The sequence below is a fragment of the Phytophthora infestans genome, genomic scaffold (assembly GCF_000142945.1).
Source record: "Phytophthora infestans T30-4 supercont1.82 genomic scaffold, whole genome shotgun sequence".
Lineage (NCBI taxonomy): Eukaryota > Oomycota > Peronosporomycetes > Peronosporales > Peronosporaceae > Phytophthora > Phytophthora infestans.
Window position 1 is genome coordinate 213,245 of NW_003303677.1, and position 17,446 is coordinate 230,690.

Here is a 17,446-nt window from a genome sequence, read left to right on the forward strand (position 1 = left end):
AATGAACCCAAATGAGAGAGCGCTTAACCACTATGCAGCGTGAACCACGGATGAGCAGGAAATTGCGAAGCCAGGAATAGCACGGGTCATTGAAGAACACGACATCCAACCTATAGTACGGGTTAGCGGAAACATGCCAAAGCACGATATTGTACGAGGCCACATGAGACGACGGAAAGATAAGTTGTTGAGTACACGAGGCCAAGATCTACTGGACGCACGACGATCACAAAACACGCATCACCAAGAAACACATAAATTTGCTGGTAACCTCATCTACAACCAGCCATACCACTCCGCAGCGTAGCGGCGGCGGCCGGCTAGTCAAAGCCCCCGGTGAAGTGAGGTCTGCGTCTGTCCGTAACGGGCTTGATTGTTAACATGAACATTTCCTTGCGCATGGCTACACTCCACCTGCTTAATACTATATATTCCCATCCTTTTGACTGCACCTATCTTTGTGACTCGGCTTGGCTGCAAAAATTGCCATTTTAGCCATGAATAGAGCTAACAAATGTAACGCAAATACGCGCGTTCTACTGACTGCCGAGCGCAGCGAATTGGCTAAAATCGCATTTTTTGGTGTACATATTATATATGGTCAGCATATCGTACTTAATTGCACTGTTTAAACTTCGTCTTGCCCCATTTTCATCTGTGGTTCGCCAGGTCCCGCAAAGGGCGCCGGGTATGTGCGGGTCAGTTTGTATTTGTAGACTTCGCCGACGTGCGCACACGTACTATATCGTCGTATGAGCTGTTGAAAAAACTTTTAGGCTTTGGTGACCCATATTTTAACCTCAGTCGAAACTTTAGTACATACGGGTTATATAATGATGTTTTAGGCTTCGTAGTACTTTTGTAATAATTTAACTTACAATAATGATTTGCGTAGTACTATTCAAAATACATTTCATATTTTATATTGCAGTTATTTGCTGTTGTAGTACATGTACACAAGTTATTATACAAGAGTTCAATAATAAATCTCAATCTACTACTATTATTAATAATGTGAAAACTTTAAAATATGACTATTGTGTTTTCCAAAAATACCAACCACGCCACGACATCACGGTAGCAGCCCGACGATATATGGGCCAACCTCTAGTTTGTATGGATCCCAAGCTAATCTTACTTATACAAACATCAGTGTTAAATCTACTCTTCTAAGTAGCAAACTGTTTTCCTTTGAGGCCGGGAACACGTGGACTAACGTTCACTCGGATGGTTAATTACCTTAAGCACTTCCTCTGTACAAATTGCTGTGTGACCCCATCACAATTTGGATATGAAAAGATCATTTTGTCTGAGGCTATATAGTAGACGATAAGACACGATGAGCATCCCTGACTATTAGTGTTCGCTTTTCAAGAAGTCTAAGTCAGCCTCGATGGGTGATATCCAACCTTTGGGCATCACATATAGAGAATGTAAACCGGTTTCAACCGGATTTCGGGTTGCCTTTTTTCACACAACCGGATTAAACCGAGTTTGGACCGGGTCAAACCGAGTCAAATCCGGTTAAACCGGTTATTAATGTCTACAAGTTTCACACCAAAACGAATTTGTTGTATGATGCGTTTAGTAGTGGTATGTTTTGCTGAAGGTAATGAAACGTTAGCAATTGGGTAGAACCAAACACTATTTTAGCGAATTATCGACTGTCTATCACACTCTGATCACTTATTGCCTAGGGACCGTTTCCTTGCATGTGATTTTAGAGGTACTGTGCTCAGTAATACATGTACCCGTACCGTTCATCTGATGGCGTCCATGGGCGACACGAGGTCTGGCGACGGCTCTCCACGCGCTCAGCAGCAGAGTGGGGGCTTCAGAAGACAAGGAAGTGTCGACGAACGGATTCGCTCGGGTAGTGGGAGCTTTGCAGCTCCAGACGACCACGCAGACGACGATGCGTCCATGTCCAATGACGAATCCATGAGTTCTTCCTCATCTTTTGACCAATTGAAGCAACAAGAGCAACATTTAAAGCAGGCAAGGGGTCCTTCTGGTCGTACCAAGTCTTTTAACGACTTTGCAAGGCAATTACCGTACCAGGATCCCAGTCTAAACGTCGCTCCACGGTCCACAAGCTTCTCGTTTGAAGTGGTGGACGCTTCTCTAAGTGGGCCCCCTTTACCGTCCACATAGATCATGTGGCTATTGACACAGTTCGCTCCTGCCATGTCTAAAAGTGTGAAAAGTGCAGATCCAAGTGCAGATATGGAGGATGACGAACCTTTCGATGATGAAGAATCAAGCAGCTCAAGTGAACGAAGCGCCACAAAGTCGAGACCAAACAGCCAACCGATCAGGAAATCGACGGGTGACTTGGGCGTCTTCGACTGCTCATGTGGAACTTCCTGAAGGTATCCGACTGACAGCAGCGAGGAATGAAGTGACGGGTGTACAGTTGAGACTGAGATCCAATGTGCCGTTCCTACTGACTGACAACAGACACCAGTAACTGGTTGCTACCATTAGGTCACGGTCCAAGAGCTCGCGTTGGGGTGGATACGAGGTTCGTTCCTCCTCATAATATCAAAGTGGAAGCTTTCGTAGTGGGGACTGTGGAAGATGCGAATTCGGATATAGTCATGGAGACGTTGGAACGTACGGGAGTGAGTGCAAAAGCCATGAGAGAGCAAGCTGTGTATCTGAGGGTTCGGGTGGGAGAAAACTTGGACCCAGGCGTGTACGAACTGCCCCTGCGAGTGTTTACCCAAGCGAGGCTGCTCTTGGACGTCGCGGGCCTCGTGCAGAACGCGCTGTACACGTCTTGGTGTCGGCTCATTCGAAAGCAGCGCTCTTCCTGCGTGCGTCGGTGCCAATTGTGCATCTGAACTTGGTCTGTCCACGCCGCCAGCAGCTGTCGCGTCACATGCCTCATGGCCTCCATCGCAGCACCTGACAAGCGGCAAAAGAAGCTGCCGCTGCTGCTTCTGGACGAGCGCACCAGCAGCGACTTCCCCACGGGTTCCTCCGAGTCCTCTGTGGTGCCGGAGCTGCCCATGGCCTTTGACATGTCGGCCAATAGCAACGCCAGCACAGCCAGTGAGATGACGAGCACCAGCAGCAGCGCGAGCGCCAGCAGCTCCAGCCGCGGCGTCAAGTGGTGGAAACGAGTGACGGCTATGAGAGCAAAGAGAAGACGAAGTGGAAGCAAACAGGAGAGCAAAGAGAAGACGAAGTGGAAGCAAACAGGAGAGCCGTCCGAGTCTCGATCAGGAGCTGTACGTGCGCAGCATCCTCGAGTCCTACGCGTCGTCTATGAGCTCCAATAACAGGTATTCCACCAGCAATCCACAGCCGTCGGTGGGTGAAAGTAGCAGTAGCAACAATAGCAGCAAGAAGAGCAACGAACGCACGTACCTCTTCTTCATGGCCTGCCAGTGCCCATTGTGCACCGAGATCTTAAGCCGCTGAATTGCATCTTTGATTCCGAACGGGAGATGCTGAAAGTGGCAGATTTCGGCGAGTCTTGGTTGCTCCGTTCTGTGGCCCCGCGGCCTAATTTCTTCCCGTCAGCTGATGTCACCGTGCAAATGACGACAAACGTTGGGAGCGCGTGTTGGGCACGAACAACCGCGGTTCCTACAGCGCTTAGTACGCACTTTCGCATCAAATTGGCTGTGAATCACTCGGAATTCTTCTCTCCAGCCTATTCTCCACCTCAAGTAGCCGACTATGTGCCTCTCCTGCCGTTAGCGTGCGCTGATCTCGAAGTAACTCGTCGACTGGCTAACGATGCTCGAGCTCGTGGAGGTCACGTGTGTTGGTACGTCTGTTGCGGTCTAGCTTTCCCCAACCAGTTCGTGTCCTCACCCCTTGTCGAAGGAGAGCTCGTCGGATACCTCACCTTCTTGGAGCTTGATGGTTTCTTGCGGTGGAACTACTGTCTGTGGCCCTCTCGACCTTGGGACGATCTTCGGTGGCGAGCTCCGATGTGGAAAGTGGGAGACACGTACTTTGTGCTGCCAGGACGCGACGGATGGCCAGTGGACATTTGCCTTGTCATGAAGACGGGCGGCCCTACTGCCTGGCAGCTTTTTGCAGTTCCCATCGTGTTCGACAATGACGAGACCGTGGTTGCCAATGCTGAGCTTAGAGGTAAGCGACAGACGACTGGTCTTCCACACAGCCACGCCGAAATTAGGAAGCGGCGGCTGCTACAATAACCGTTTACTAACGACTTTTTTGCATTGTGAAGCAGCTCCCACTGATGCACACAGCCCGGTGATACACGAGCGACATCAATTCCAGCACCACCATGGTAACAAGTGCCGTACGTATCTTCTAATCCTAAACTTTGAGGATTGCAATTCGCAATTTTGTAAACGACTTTCTTTGATCTTCGTTAGACCTCAAACACCTCAAAGGAATGGGTCTACTCGTGTGTATCGGAAGGGTGCTGCTCCTTGCGTTGATTGAACTTAAAGAATGACTTCAGCTCACAAATGGCTTCCACGGCATCATCACCCAGTCGAGCACGGCGGTTGCTCAGAGCAATTCCAGCAGCTGAAAAAGCTATTTCGCTTGGGACTGATGTTGCAGTTATCGCAAGGAAATCTTGAGCCATGAGTTTGATGCGCGGGCAGACGTCTCCCGTGACACGAAACCAGGTGCACACATCCCTGCTTCCAGTCATTTCACTCATTCCATCGGCTGCTAACCATCGATCGAGTTCCTTAGCAAAGGAATCATCGTCGCCGCTCGCCGCATCTCGATATCGAGCCGCTTCACCAACGAAAGCGCTGTTGTCGGAACGGGCATCGAGACTTTCTTCAGCAACCCCAAAAGAACCGGCACTAGCAACCTGGTGGGTGCTGCGCGCAAGAAGTTGACGTAGTGATTTGCCCTTTTTCTTTTGTGCAGATGGGGGTCCACGATTCGATTGCTGCTGAGCTTGAAAAGCTGCGCGATAGTGCTGGTTAAACTCATCAATAACTTCTTGTTTGACGCTGGCCACATTCTTGACCAAGACATCGAGATGCTGCTTAGCACGTGGATCTACAGTAGAACGGTTGCAATTCGTGCCCCCCTTTTGTCCAATTTTGGTTCGTCGTCATCCAGCTTCCGTTTAACTGCGTCAGCAAACGTTTAGGTATGCTCGTCCTGAGATTTTTCAATTGTTTCAACTGCGTGGAGCTTGATGGCGTGGTTCGTAAGCAGGAGAATACCGAACGTGGGGTATGTTGACGCTGATAACATGTCTGTGGCCTCCTTAATAGGTTCGAGAAAGGTGTATAGCGTATTCACTGCTGCCCACGACTCCTCCGTTATCTCCTTAATGAGGCAATCCCCTGGACGGATAGTAAATCCAGTATAGGGAGGTTCCTTTAGCTCAATGCGCCGCAGCATCTCGTTCAAAGGCAGCTTCATTCTGAGAAGACTATCCAGCATGATCCACGTACTGTTCCACCTCGTAACCACATCCAGCTTAGGAGTGATAAATTCGCGCAGTATGTCAGCACATACTTGCTGGAGCGCCTCTGTTAGTTTAGTAGATTCCGATATTTTTTTTGGCAAGATCGCGAAAGTAGCCAATAGCTGAATCAACCAGTGGGCACTTCGCGAGCCCTTCCTTCACTGCAAGTTGGAGGACGTGTGCAGTACAACTTAACTGCACAACCTGCTGAGACGAGGTATCCGAAGGAGACGGCAACGACACCGGCAGATTTTCGTCAAACGCCGCTCGTGCCAGTCTGGCAATCTCGCTCGGTAATTTGCTGTTTATCATACCGACCATAGCGGTGTTGTTAGTTGCGTTATCGACCGTAACCGTCCAAATGGAGCTTCGGATCCCGCTATCCATGTCCTTCACAGCCCTAATAAAGTGCTCAGCGAGACGTTTACCCGTGTGCGGGTACTGTACCCGTTTGAATGCAATAATAACGGAGCGCATTTCCCAATTGGTGTCGATAAAGTTCATAGTGATCACAATATAACCTCTTTTCGAGGGAGACGTCCACATATCAGTGGTAAAACTGCAACGGCGGCCTGCAATCTCGCGCCGAATCTCGACCCGAGCGGCTTCCCTCTCTGTCTTCCACTGCCGTAACACTTTCTTGCGAATTGTACGTTGGCAAGATACATTAAACCTGGGGTGTAATGCTTTACAGAAGGTCACAAACTCCTCTTGGTCTACAACAGCAAACGGATAGGCATTCGCGACAATCCATATCACCAGTTTGTCGTCGCAAACTTTGGTATTCTCAGGAGACATCCTTTCAGCTTCCGTACAGGATCTTGTTCGACGGCCAAATACTCCAAGACTGGACTCGGCTTGGGGATTGTAAACATCGGTATGATGACTAAGTAGATGAGTCATCTAAGATGACCCCTCCAATTTGTTGTAGAGCGGGTGCGCCAGATCTGATTGACGCCTGCCCTCGCACACACCATACACTGAAAATGCCCAGTACCGAGCTCCTTGATGTAGTTGTAGATGTCAGATTCGTTTTTGCGGGTGCGGAAGCGTACTCCGCCAGAAGATCCAGTCGATGAGATAGTGGAGGTGGTATCAGCGTCTATTGACGCTGTGTCGGCACCCATATCTGTGGGCAGCGTTATTTGTGTAGTAGCCGCTAAATAGTATAGGAGTAGTCCGGCTCGTAGTTGCAGCTCGAAGGTCCCCTTGTTTCCGTCTCACAGAGAGAACCAAGAGACTCTTTCACGTAGTGTAAGGAGCGCTGCGGTGCCGCTGCCTGTGAGTCGCAGCGTGTGATCGATGTGGCAATTCGGCCACAGTGGAAGACTGACAGGCTTTATAGACATTGTCAATTTGACGAGCCGATCAGGCTGTGCATCTTAAAGAGAGAATTTTACCTCTCCCGATAGGTATGGCCGGGGGGGGGGGGAGATACTAGCTATCAAAGGTTAAAAGCATGGCGTTTGGTCTCCTTCAAACCGGTTTGAGCCGAATTATATCCGAACCGAATTATATCCGGTTTGATTCGGATAATTTTGGACCGGGTCTAACCAGTTATGATTCGAATCAAATTCGATTTTAACCGAATTTACTTGACCCGTTACATTCCCTAATCACATATATGTTTAGATCGTATTGGGCCCATCGTTTAGCGAAAAGAACAACCTCATTCTCAAGAACCCTCCTCATTATTACGATAATTGCTCGTAATCCGCATCAGGAATTCAAGATTTACTCAGAGATAAGCTTGATGAATTCAAAACTGTTGCTGATCCTGAGTCTCCACCGAGCGTCGTTCAGGTAAGAAGGACTCCTCTGAGCTCGAATAAACCGGGGTTGGTCATCATCGATGATTGCAGTAACGATAAGCTACTTCATAAGAATCTGTTCTCTCACGATATGACCCGAGGACGACATTTCAAGTTGAGTACTATTTTTCCTTAGCCATAGTTACTTTGCTACCGAAATGATTATTCGATAGACCTCAGAGTACGTGTAGATCCTAAAAGCCATTTCGATGTTTTTAGGAATGGTTGTCAAATATTTTAACATTCCCGGCGTTGATGAACGATCGATCGTCCATTACTACAACCGCGCTACTAAGAGAAAAGGGCAAATTCTGCTTTGCGATAGCGTGAGAGAAAAATTGCGATACATTTTCGATAGACCTATCCAAACGAATGAGTAATTATTGAAATCGGTATATGACGTATCCATTAATATATCCGACACTCTGAGGGAGGCTTGTTTAATCACGTGTGGGTCTTTTGTTAGGCTTGATTCAACGAATTTAGTTCAGGATGGATACAATCGCTCATGAAAGTATTCGTTTCCTGGCTCAGCGGCCGCATCACATGCGCAGTTCAGTCAATTCTATGTTTAATTCAGATTATAATATTGATTCATGTCAATTCTGATATAGCCCGTTCAGATTGGAGCTATCTATGATCTCAATCGTTCTCCCTGATTGTATTTACACGTATACGGATATCAATCGCAGTATATAAACCGCTCTGGTAAATACCGGAGCCTACCCAGCTGATGCATCGGGGATTCATGTTTTTTTATATTCAGCTGACTGAGAATAGCGTATACAACGCTGATCAGTTCGATTTTAGCGCAACACCTACAAATTTACCATCGGGTTACGTCAGACGTGCTACTGGCTGATACACCTCCAATATTACAGGTTTACCTACTTCAATCCGTGTTGCCTCGCTTGGTCAGTGATAACCCCGCATTTGGAAAGGTAGTTGGGTTTACAGCTGGAATATATCCACCAGTTTCTTTTACCCGGTCGAGTACTCAGCTATCAAATATTATCCCTCAAATCCATCCGACAGCGTCGTATATCGTCAGATGTGATTTGATCAAAAATAAATACAGCATCTGGTGATATTCTAAGTGCATTTGATCGAGGTGATGCTGCTGTCGGTCAGTTAATGTCGTAAGGCGAAGTCAGTATGCTTGGGTGGACTGCTACAACGGATCAAGGTCTTCGATAACGATCACGATTTATAATTAGAGTAATATTAGAGCCACGTTTCGAGATAGCTTAGTTAGTTTACGAGCAAAAAAAATACGTTTTGGTTTTATTATTTACAAGCGAAAATCGCCAGCAAGCTTTCGTTTAGAGCGCACTGCAGCCATTTTAGATTTTGCTTCGTCGGAACCTTTAACACGGACTCCGTATCGACGACGCAACTCGCCACGAACCGATTTGATCAGTTTCTCGTGGTCTGGTTTGGTTGCTTTGGAGAGTAGATAACGCTCGCCAGCATTGACTCCATCGGTTAATATTCCTTTTTGCTAAGCATAAAAGAGATCATTCTTTTTCTGTCTTCTTTCCATCTGATATGGAAATCCGACCACTAGCCGTTGCATCATCGATATCATAAATGCCTACTCCCGTAAGCGATTTCAGACCCACACGAGCTCCGAATGCCGTCGCTACAGCGGAGACTGTAAAGTCGGCTGCTTTCGATATAATTTCGTTATCTTTGAGAAAGCTGAATGCCGTTTTTAAACCTGATTTGATTTTACTCCAGATGAATCCGCTTTAAGCTCGCTTGTATCCTTTCTTGATCTCGTGACGGGTAATATCGAGTCTAACACCACGACTTGCCTTACAAGCCTTGATTGCCTTATCATAGGAAGTTGGGTGAAGATGGACTATCGCTCTACTAGCTTGAAGCTCGTTGGCTGTAAGTAAGATCTTACCCGTTTTTAGAGCTCGGGTTAGCTTTGGTGCTGGTACATCGCTTGAATGCTAATCATTATTTCACGATACATGGTTAAGCAAGGCGAATACATTCGTATGCTTCAAATTTAATTTAGAACTGTTAAATTAATATCACGCTTGTTTTTGAATAAATTGCGTTGATTTTTCTGCTTTGAGTATAACCAAAGGAGACAGAATATTCTACAGTACTCATCATACGTACCCTAATATTGTTTGGTGTTGTATTTAGTGATTCCATATTTTGTTGGAGGGCCTTCGCCCATACTATCGTAATATTCATTGTTGTGGACTGCCGTCCAATGACCGATCTCGAGATTAGGAGGCCTCGTCAAAATTAAAAACGATCCATTTTTCGAAAGCGGCTTGATTATTTCAGATGATTCGTAGATATTATCGAGGTGAACCATGTTTTTGGCGAGTTCAATAAGATCATGATCGCTCGTAATACCCCTAACAAGCTCTACCATATAAATTTATTTCGAAAACTATTCGCTCACGGATATAGATTCAATCATTTCTAAACCTCAGCTATCAGTTCATTTCCCCTACCAGAGCTCGTGAAGAGTGTGTTGGAGCGGGCCATAAAAAAAACGAGTTGCGATCTATATAAGTATTGTCTCCGACGCACAACCCCAACCCTACGTGATGCTTAGTAAGCGTTGTGTGCTTTTCCGGGTCTTGTCTAACGTAATTCCAAGGACGGTAGGTCGCACGTTTCGTTACAACTGTCAATCACGTCGCCAAGGGCTTTTCGTTTAGTGATAGGCGCGAGGATGGGCTTCTCACGCCGCCCCCGTGTATCTTCTTCCCCTTCTTCCGGTCTTCGCGGGACCCTATCACTTGCCTCTGCGGTCGAAACTTGCACTTCGCCCCGATCTAGTCGCACGTTCTGGTTAGATACGTCCCGTACCGCTCTCGAAGTTCGTTCAGGATGAAGAGTTCACGCCTCGGCCCTTTCGCTTGCTCTGGCGTTCCTTCCGTTCCGGGCCAGAAAATACGTCAGTGCGGTCCGTCATTGGGAGTGCGTGGGTTTTTTGCTTGCCTCCGCACGCCTTCTCTCCGCCTGTAGCGCGGCCCTTTCGCTTGCTCCGCATCGACGTGGCTACTGTAAAGTGCGTGTTCGCGATTTTGCCCCCGGTGCAGCAGGACGCGCTTACTAAGCTTATGTACTTGCTTGGCCCGGATGGTGTGGCTCATCTTGCATTGCAAGGTCCAGAGGCGGTCACCGCCAGGCTGGAATCGTTCTCACGCTACGAGAACGCGCTCTTGGAGCACTTCCAAGAGAAGATGAGCGCCACAACGACGGCGGCGTCGATGACGTGTAAGCGTCTATGAGACTGAAACCGCTAATGGTGAGCGTAAAATCCTTCGAGGGGAAGGATGAAGAAAAACTCTTTCTCTGGACCCGTGAGGTCGAGATGACCATGGGATCGGCCCTGCTCCAGTCTGAGCATCACCGCGTGGCGCTGGCTATCTCCAGGCTTGGAGGCCGCGCTCGCGAATAGGCACTAGCGTGGGATACGTCTGCTGACTCTGCATACCCCACTTGAGACCAGCTGCAGCGTCATCTTTTGCTCGTGTTCGCGCCAACTAATCAGGCTTACCGTATCCGGTCGAAGTTCCTTGCTACCCGGCAGGGTAAGAAGGAGGTTTTGGACTATGTCCAGGAGTTGAGAACCCTTATCGCCGGAATGGCGGCGGACCCTCTTCCGGAAGTGGTCAGCGTGACCGTGTTCATGGAGGGACTTCGTGTGAGCGCAGCTCCAACGGAAGTATTCCGTGTACATCCTAGCGCTTTTAAAGAGGCGGTGAATGTGGCATTAAATGTCGAGCACTTTAGGTCGGCTCGACCTGGTTGGAGCGCTGGTAGCGCGAGCTCTTCTAGCGGTCCGGAGCTGATAGACCTCAGCTATGCTGAATATTTGACGAAGCAGAGCTTCTTGCTGCGGAGCAGCGCGCCGGCATTCTGCGATGCTTTGTGTGCAATAGCACTAAGCACTTGAGGGCATATTGCCCTCTGCGCAAGAAGCGCGAGGCTCCGGCGAACCAACCCTCCGGGGCATCGCCGGGAAACGGCAACTCTCAGTAGGCGCGGGGTGGCCTACTGGGGAAGAACTGAGTTCTGTTGTGCCTCGAGAAGGTAGAGAGCAACGGATCTCAGCCCCGAGGAGAGCTGAGCTCTCTTACGAGATGATTGTGTTCAAGCCGGGTATGCTGGTCGTTCTAACGATCGTGAAGGGCTTTGCCATGAGATACGATCTCTGTCAGTTTCGCGACGGGAACATTGATAACTGTGTCGAAGGTCTCTGTCGACCTTTAAGTGAAGTTTGAGAACTTCTATAGCGTGTTTGGGCTTACCCCTGGTTGCGAGGTATGACTTCATCCTTGGCATGGCATGGCTGGAACGCCATGCCCCTAGGAAGCAGAAGCGCTTTTGGCGCGAGCACGAGGCCGCGGCGACCGTCGTGCTGGACACTGGTACGTCCAAAATCGCTAGCAACGAGATTGCTGTTTGCCCTGAGGGCGTACGTCGTGCGGCATGTTATCCGTGGAGCGGTGCAGATCAGTTCAATGACCAACTGCTGGGTCCTGGTGAGGATGAACGCGGAGTGGCGTGTAATCCACTGAGTGGTACAGATCTGGTCGATGACCTACCGCTGCGTGGCCCGAGGGCCGCGGTCGACTGCGAGTCGAGGCATCATGGGCGCGGCCCAGAAGACGCAGGTGAAGTGACACCTAGTTCATTGTGTGAGGGTCAAGGACCTCTTGGCTCTTAGCCGAGTGTCTTGCGAGACACTATATCCTCTTCGAGGAGTGATGGTGCTGCTGCACTCGGTGATGGAGATGTAGCCACACCGCCCTCATCCGGCCGGGCCTGGTCGCAGAGGGAAAGGAGAAGAAGCCACAGGGCGTCTGTGACGTCTTCAACGTCGGGCGAGGTGTCTAACGTGACGAGCGGTGAGGCTCCACGTGATTGCTGTGGACAGCTGTACACACTCGTGAACGGAGTGACGGGGGAGGTCAAAGGCGATATCAGCCTTGACACTCTACCAGCTGTAGATGCTCTGCTAGTGTTGCACGAGATGTCCATCGACGTCGTCTCGAAAGACCCACCGACGGGTCTGCCTCCGGATCGAGGCGTGTGTCATGATATTGACCTAGTTCCTGGAATCAAATACTGCGTAACAAGGTAATGACATTTGCCCATAGATCAGTGAAAATTAACAGTGTGATGTCATGGACGCATTCTTCCGTGCAAAGCACGAGGCACGGATGGTGCGTGAGGGTAAGTCTCCGTACTCGACACCCACGTTCTGTGTCAGAAAGCCGAGCGGCAAGTGGCGCATTGTTAACAAGCTAGATGCGGCCACCATCCCGGCACAAATGCCGATTCCTCGCAAGGATGTTCTGCAGAACAACATGACAGGCTGTACGTTGTACAGGGCACTCGACTTGGTCGATGGTTACTTCCAATTGCTTACGAGAGCGAGCGAGATTCCGCTGCCAGCGGTGGGTACTCTGAGTGGTATGCTCTGGGAGTGGCCGGTCATGCCCCAGGGACTGTCGAACGCACCAGCAACGTTCAATCGTCTTGAGACGCATCTCTTTAGGCCCCACCGGGCGTACGCTCAGACATACTTTGACGATATATTCGTCCATAGTCGTGCTGAGCACGGAAAGTCAGACGTGGAGAGCCACATTGACCACTTGCGAGCGGTGCTCGAGTGCATGCGCACTAATAAGTTGTATGCCAACTTGGACAAGTGCGTCTTTGGCGCGGAGGAATACCTTTCCTCGGGTGCTTCATTGGGAAGCGTGGCTTACGGGCAGATCCTGCCAAAGTCAAGGCCATCGTGGACTGGCCGGCTCCCAAGAACCAGAAAGACGTACGCAAGTGGCTAGGCTTAGCCAATTACTTGCGCAAGTACAGCGCAAACTACGCGGAGATGGCTCGGCCATTATCATATCTCCTTAAGAAGGACGCACCATGTTGCTGGAACGTCGAGCACGACGGAGACTTTAAGGCTGTGAAGGAGAGCCTCCTCCAGGCTCCGATCCTTGCGCTACCGGACCCGGATCGTCCGTTTAGCGTCGTCTGTGACGCCTCCGATTTTGCAATCAGTTGTGCTTTAATATAAAACAGACGCCGAAGGGTGATTGCGTTTGAGTTTCGCCAGATCAAAGCTGCAGAGAAGAACTATCCAGTTCCTGACAAAGAGCTACTTGCAATGAAGTATGCTCTAGTCAAATTCAGGGTACACCTGGTAGGCTCTAAGCCTTTTGTGATCTTTACTGATCATGCGTCGCTACGCACTGCGACACAGTCGCCTCATCTTTCTCAGAGAAATGCAAGATGGCTTTCCTTCTTTGTCGAGTACAACGTCGAGGTGCAGTACAAACCGGGGCGGCTTAATGTAGTGGCTGATGCGCTCTCGCGCAGGCCGGACTACAAGTTAGCTCATGTCACGACGGTGATGGCGTCAGTGCCTGCCTTGATGACAAGACGGCATGTGCGTAGCGCTGCTACGGGCCTCTGGGAGCGAAGAGTTTAAAGACTCTAGCAAGGAATTGTCTGGGCACTTACGCGCGAGGCTGTATCGATATTCGCTCGATGGCAGCCTGCTGTACTACAGCACCCACTCTGAGGATACCCCTCGTGTAGTCGTTCCTCATGATGAGGACCTAAGGTATCGAATCCTCTATGAGGTTCATGATACGCCCGTGAGCGGGCACTTAGGTCGGGAGAAGCCCTGTGGCTCGGTGACCCCATAAACTGGTGGCCTAAGATGTATACGTGGGCTGGCACCTATGCACGCACGTGTGAGACGTGTCAACGGACAAAGGCCGCGCCGAGCACGGCAGCTCCATTGGCGAGTTTGCCTGTCCCCAAGGGAAGTTGGCAGTCCATGAGTATGAAACTTTGTGTTTGGCCTTCCCAAGGATAAGACGGGAAACACGGGGATTGTGGTCTTTGTAGACCGATTGAGGAAGATGGCTCATTTAGTGGCGGTGCCGGCCACCATTGATGGTGAAGGTTCAGCTTTGCTGTTTTAAGACCGAGTCTTTCGTTAACATGGCTTGCCTGAGGCAATTGGCTTGGATCGAGACCTGCGCTACACCGCGAAGTTCTGGACGTCCCTCTTCAAAGTGCTCGGCACTCGTTTGGGCATGTCCACAGCGGACCATCCGCAGACCGACGGTCAAACCGAACGCGTGAATCGCGTTGTGGAGGATATCCTCCGAAGCGTACGCGCTGAGGCGCCAAAACGCTGGAGCCAGATGCTCCCACTCGTTGATTTCGCATTAAATAATGCAGTGCACGCCTCGACAGGCTACACTCCGTTCTATGTGAACGGCTTGGTGAACCCTCGCGTCCCACTGACGCCGCCACGCAGTGGCTCAGGGCTCGATGGGGGAGGGGTAGCCGAGCGGCTAGCTGATGTCAGCCCTGTTGCGGCTCTCAAGCAAGTCAATGACTTGGTCTCTTTGAGACTGAGCGTAATGCGTCAGGTACGCGACGCTATGGCTGAAAGCCAAGACATGCAAAAAGAACATGCAGATGCCAAGGGCAGATGCAATGAAGAAAGGTTTGAGGTCGGAGACCAAATTTTATTAAATGAAAAAAACCTACCTACTCATGCAGTGTTTGCAGTCTTTAAGACAAAATCCAGACCACGGTTTATAGGGCCGTTCAAGGTCGTGCCCAGGAAGGGCCTAGCGTATACGCTTAAGCTTCCGAAGACGATGCGCACGCATCCAGTCTTCTATGTTGGCTTGCTTAAGCCATATCAAGGCCCTGCTCAGGTGATCGCGGAGGCGTTGGTACCAACGGTGGATGGTCCACGGACAGCTGCAGGGCAGCAGGTGGTAGAGCCACGGGAGGCGGAACGACAGCAAGTGGTGGACCAGAGCAGGCTGATCAAAAGCATGTGGCAGAGCCACAGGTCGCGGAGTGAAGTGCTCGAGATGCAGGAGCAAGGCAAGCTGAACGTTTAGCCGAGCGACTGGACGCTCAAGGTCCAAGGCCTGGTTGTGAGTCAACTGTGGCGACTGCAACCTATCCACAAAGTGGATCATCGCTCCGGGATAGACCGATGGGCGGTGAACGTGGACGTTCGCGTCGTGGACGCCGACGTCGTATGGACGCAGACGCCGTTCCGGCAAGTGCTGACGCTCCCCACGAGAGCCCAGCTGAGGCAAGGCCTCCTCCCGCTCTGCTTGATGAGCAAGGTGAGCTCCACTATCACGTGGAACGCCTTGTGGCGTGGCGTAGACGCCAGGGTCGTACCCAGTACTTTGTGAAGTGGAGGGGTTACCCTCACTCACAGAACTCATGGGAGTTTGAGGTTATCCTCCGGCACGATTGCCCTGACGGCGTGGACGCTTACGACCGGGCACAGCCTGTGCCCGAGCGCCACCATGACGTGCGACAGCGTCGCCAGGCGCTGGGCGCCTACCACTAGAGTGGGCGTTATGCTCAGGATCTGGTACTTTCCAGGTTGTATGTACGTACGACTATTCCAGTACATCGTGGTAAGCGTGCAGTTAAAAAAAAACACTTATCATTTCGTAATTTGACGTGGCCCCCCAAGATATCCTGGTTTTATAAAATACAGTAGCAGTCGGCGGCCGCCCCTACGCGGCGGAGTGTCATGGTTTGTTGGAGAGTGTCCGCAGATTTAAGTTCTTCGTGGTATTGCGTGTTTTCGCTTAGGATCTTCCAGATTGTATGTGCGTACGACTACCCCAGTACGTCGCGGTAAGCGTGCAGCTAAACCACCTATCATTCGTAAACTCACGTGGCCCGGCACGATAACATGATTTCGTAAAATACGGCTACTCGATACTTCAGGTTGGAGTAAATGTCTTTTATGGCCCGTGCTCTTCCATTTCCTTCCTGTCTTCGCAGTTCCCTATTCACCCGTAGTTCACACTGCTTAGTGGTTATCCGTTATCACTTTTTATTTCACACTCCTCCGTACACCGCCCTTTTTCGTGGATGCTAGCTATTCCGTGTTCTCAAGCGCTTACGTTGGTTCCACAGGTTTCGCGGTCCGTAATCATTCAGGGTCCATTGCGTCCAAAGGCCGGTACTCTGCTCTTCCATACTTATATTGATCCCCCGCCCGTGTACCGTGCTCTCCTTGCAGCGGGGCTGCCGTAGCTTTAGCGTCAAAGGACGACGGTCGACCCAAAGAGTCACCTTTACGAAGTTCCTTATTCTAAGGAACTTACAGCCCAAGACTAGGGTCCAAAGTAAGTACCTTAACTCTTATGCTTTAAAACCAGAAGTGCTTTATCTAATATTATTGCGTCCAAGCTGCCTAGGGGTAAATGTATCTGTTTAACTATCTAGCATAGTTAAACCTAATCAAATGCATAACGTGTGGCTTTCAGCCAACGTACTGAGAGACTATGTTAACTCTCCAGCTGAAGTACTGAGAGTTTGTTAACACACAGGGATATTTGGTACCCCTGTGGTTTTCCACACCATGTAACCCCGTTACACTCTCCCCCACTAAGATGAGAACATTCCGTTCTCGAAACTTTCCTCAGGTCGGTGGTTCGATTCCACCCGGGCGCAGCCCTCTCCTACCATACGTAGTCCGTTCTCGGACTGACGTACGGGCATCGCCCTTATAGCTCCATGGTAGAGCTCCGGCCTGGCAAGCCAAAGGCCAGTGGCTCGATCCCCGTCCGGGACACCACTTTCGCTGCTACAGCGCATCCACATTTGGATCATGTTTATCGAGCAAGTTGTTTCAAAACAACTATGCGTCTATCGAGACGCTTGTGCCTGAACCTTGTTCAGCACAACACGAAGCACCTGCTTCCTTCGGGACCATGTCCCTAACACCACGAGGTCTCTCCACCTTCTGCTCCCGCTGCGAGCACTGCTCGTACGTACGAGCTGGCTGCTTCAGCCACTGGTCAGAGCCTGAGCTCAACTACTGACCTGTTCGATCCCCACTCTAGTGGTAGGCGCCCAACGCCTGGCGACGCTGTCGCACGCCATGGTGGCGCTTGGGCACAGGCTGTGCCCGGTCGTAAGCGTCCACGCCGTCAGGGCAATCGTGCCGGAGGATAACCTCAAACTCCCATGAGTTCTGTGAGTGAGGGTAACCCCTCCACTTCACAAAGTACTGGGTACGACCCTGGCGTCTACGCCACGCCACAAGGCGTTCCACGTGATAGTGGAGCTCACCTTGCTCATCAAGCAGAGCGGGAGGAGGCCTTGCCTCAGCTGGGCTCTCGTGGGGAGCGTCAGC

General features: G+C 50.3%; 2 protein-coding genes across 2 annotated transcripts; both read left to right on the top strand.

Annotated features, from left to right (window-relative positions):
- Positions 1-1,776: 1,776 nt before the first annotated feature.
- Positions 1,777-3,429, top strand: PITG_18828 (uncharacterized protein; the record flags this gene model as incomplete). The annotated part of the gene is made up of 4 exons (XM_002997192.1): positions 1,777-2,128; positions 2,566-2,827; positions 2,870-3,236; positions 3,313-3,429. 4 exons carry the CDS (start codon positions 1,777-1,779, stop codon positions 3,427-3,429), a joined length of 1,098 nt encoding a protein of 365 aa, XP_002997238.1.
- Positions 3,430-3,750: 321 nt separating this feature from the next.
- PITG_18829 (uncharacterized protein) lies at positions 3,751-4,852 on the top strand (the record flags this gene model as incomplete). Its single annotated transcript, XM_002997193.1, has 3 exons — positions 3,751-3,781; positions 3,841-4,113; positions 4,701-4,852. The coding sequence occupies 3 exons, from the start codon at positions 3,751-3,753 to the stop codon at positions 4,850-4,852; spliced, it is 456 nt and encodes a 151-aa protein (XP_002997239.1).
- Between the last annotated feature and the right edge of the window lie 12,594 nt (positions 4,853-17,446).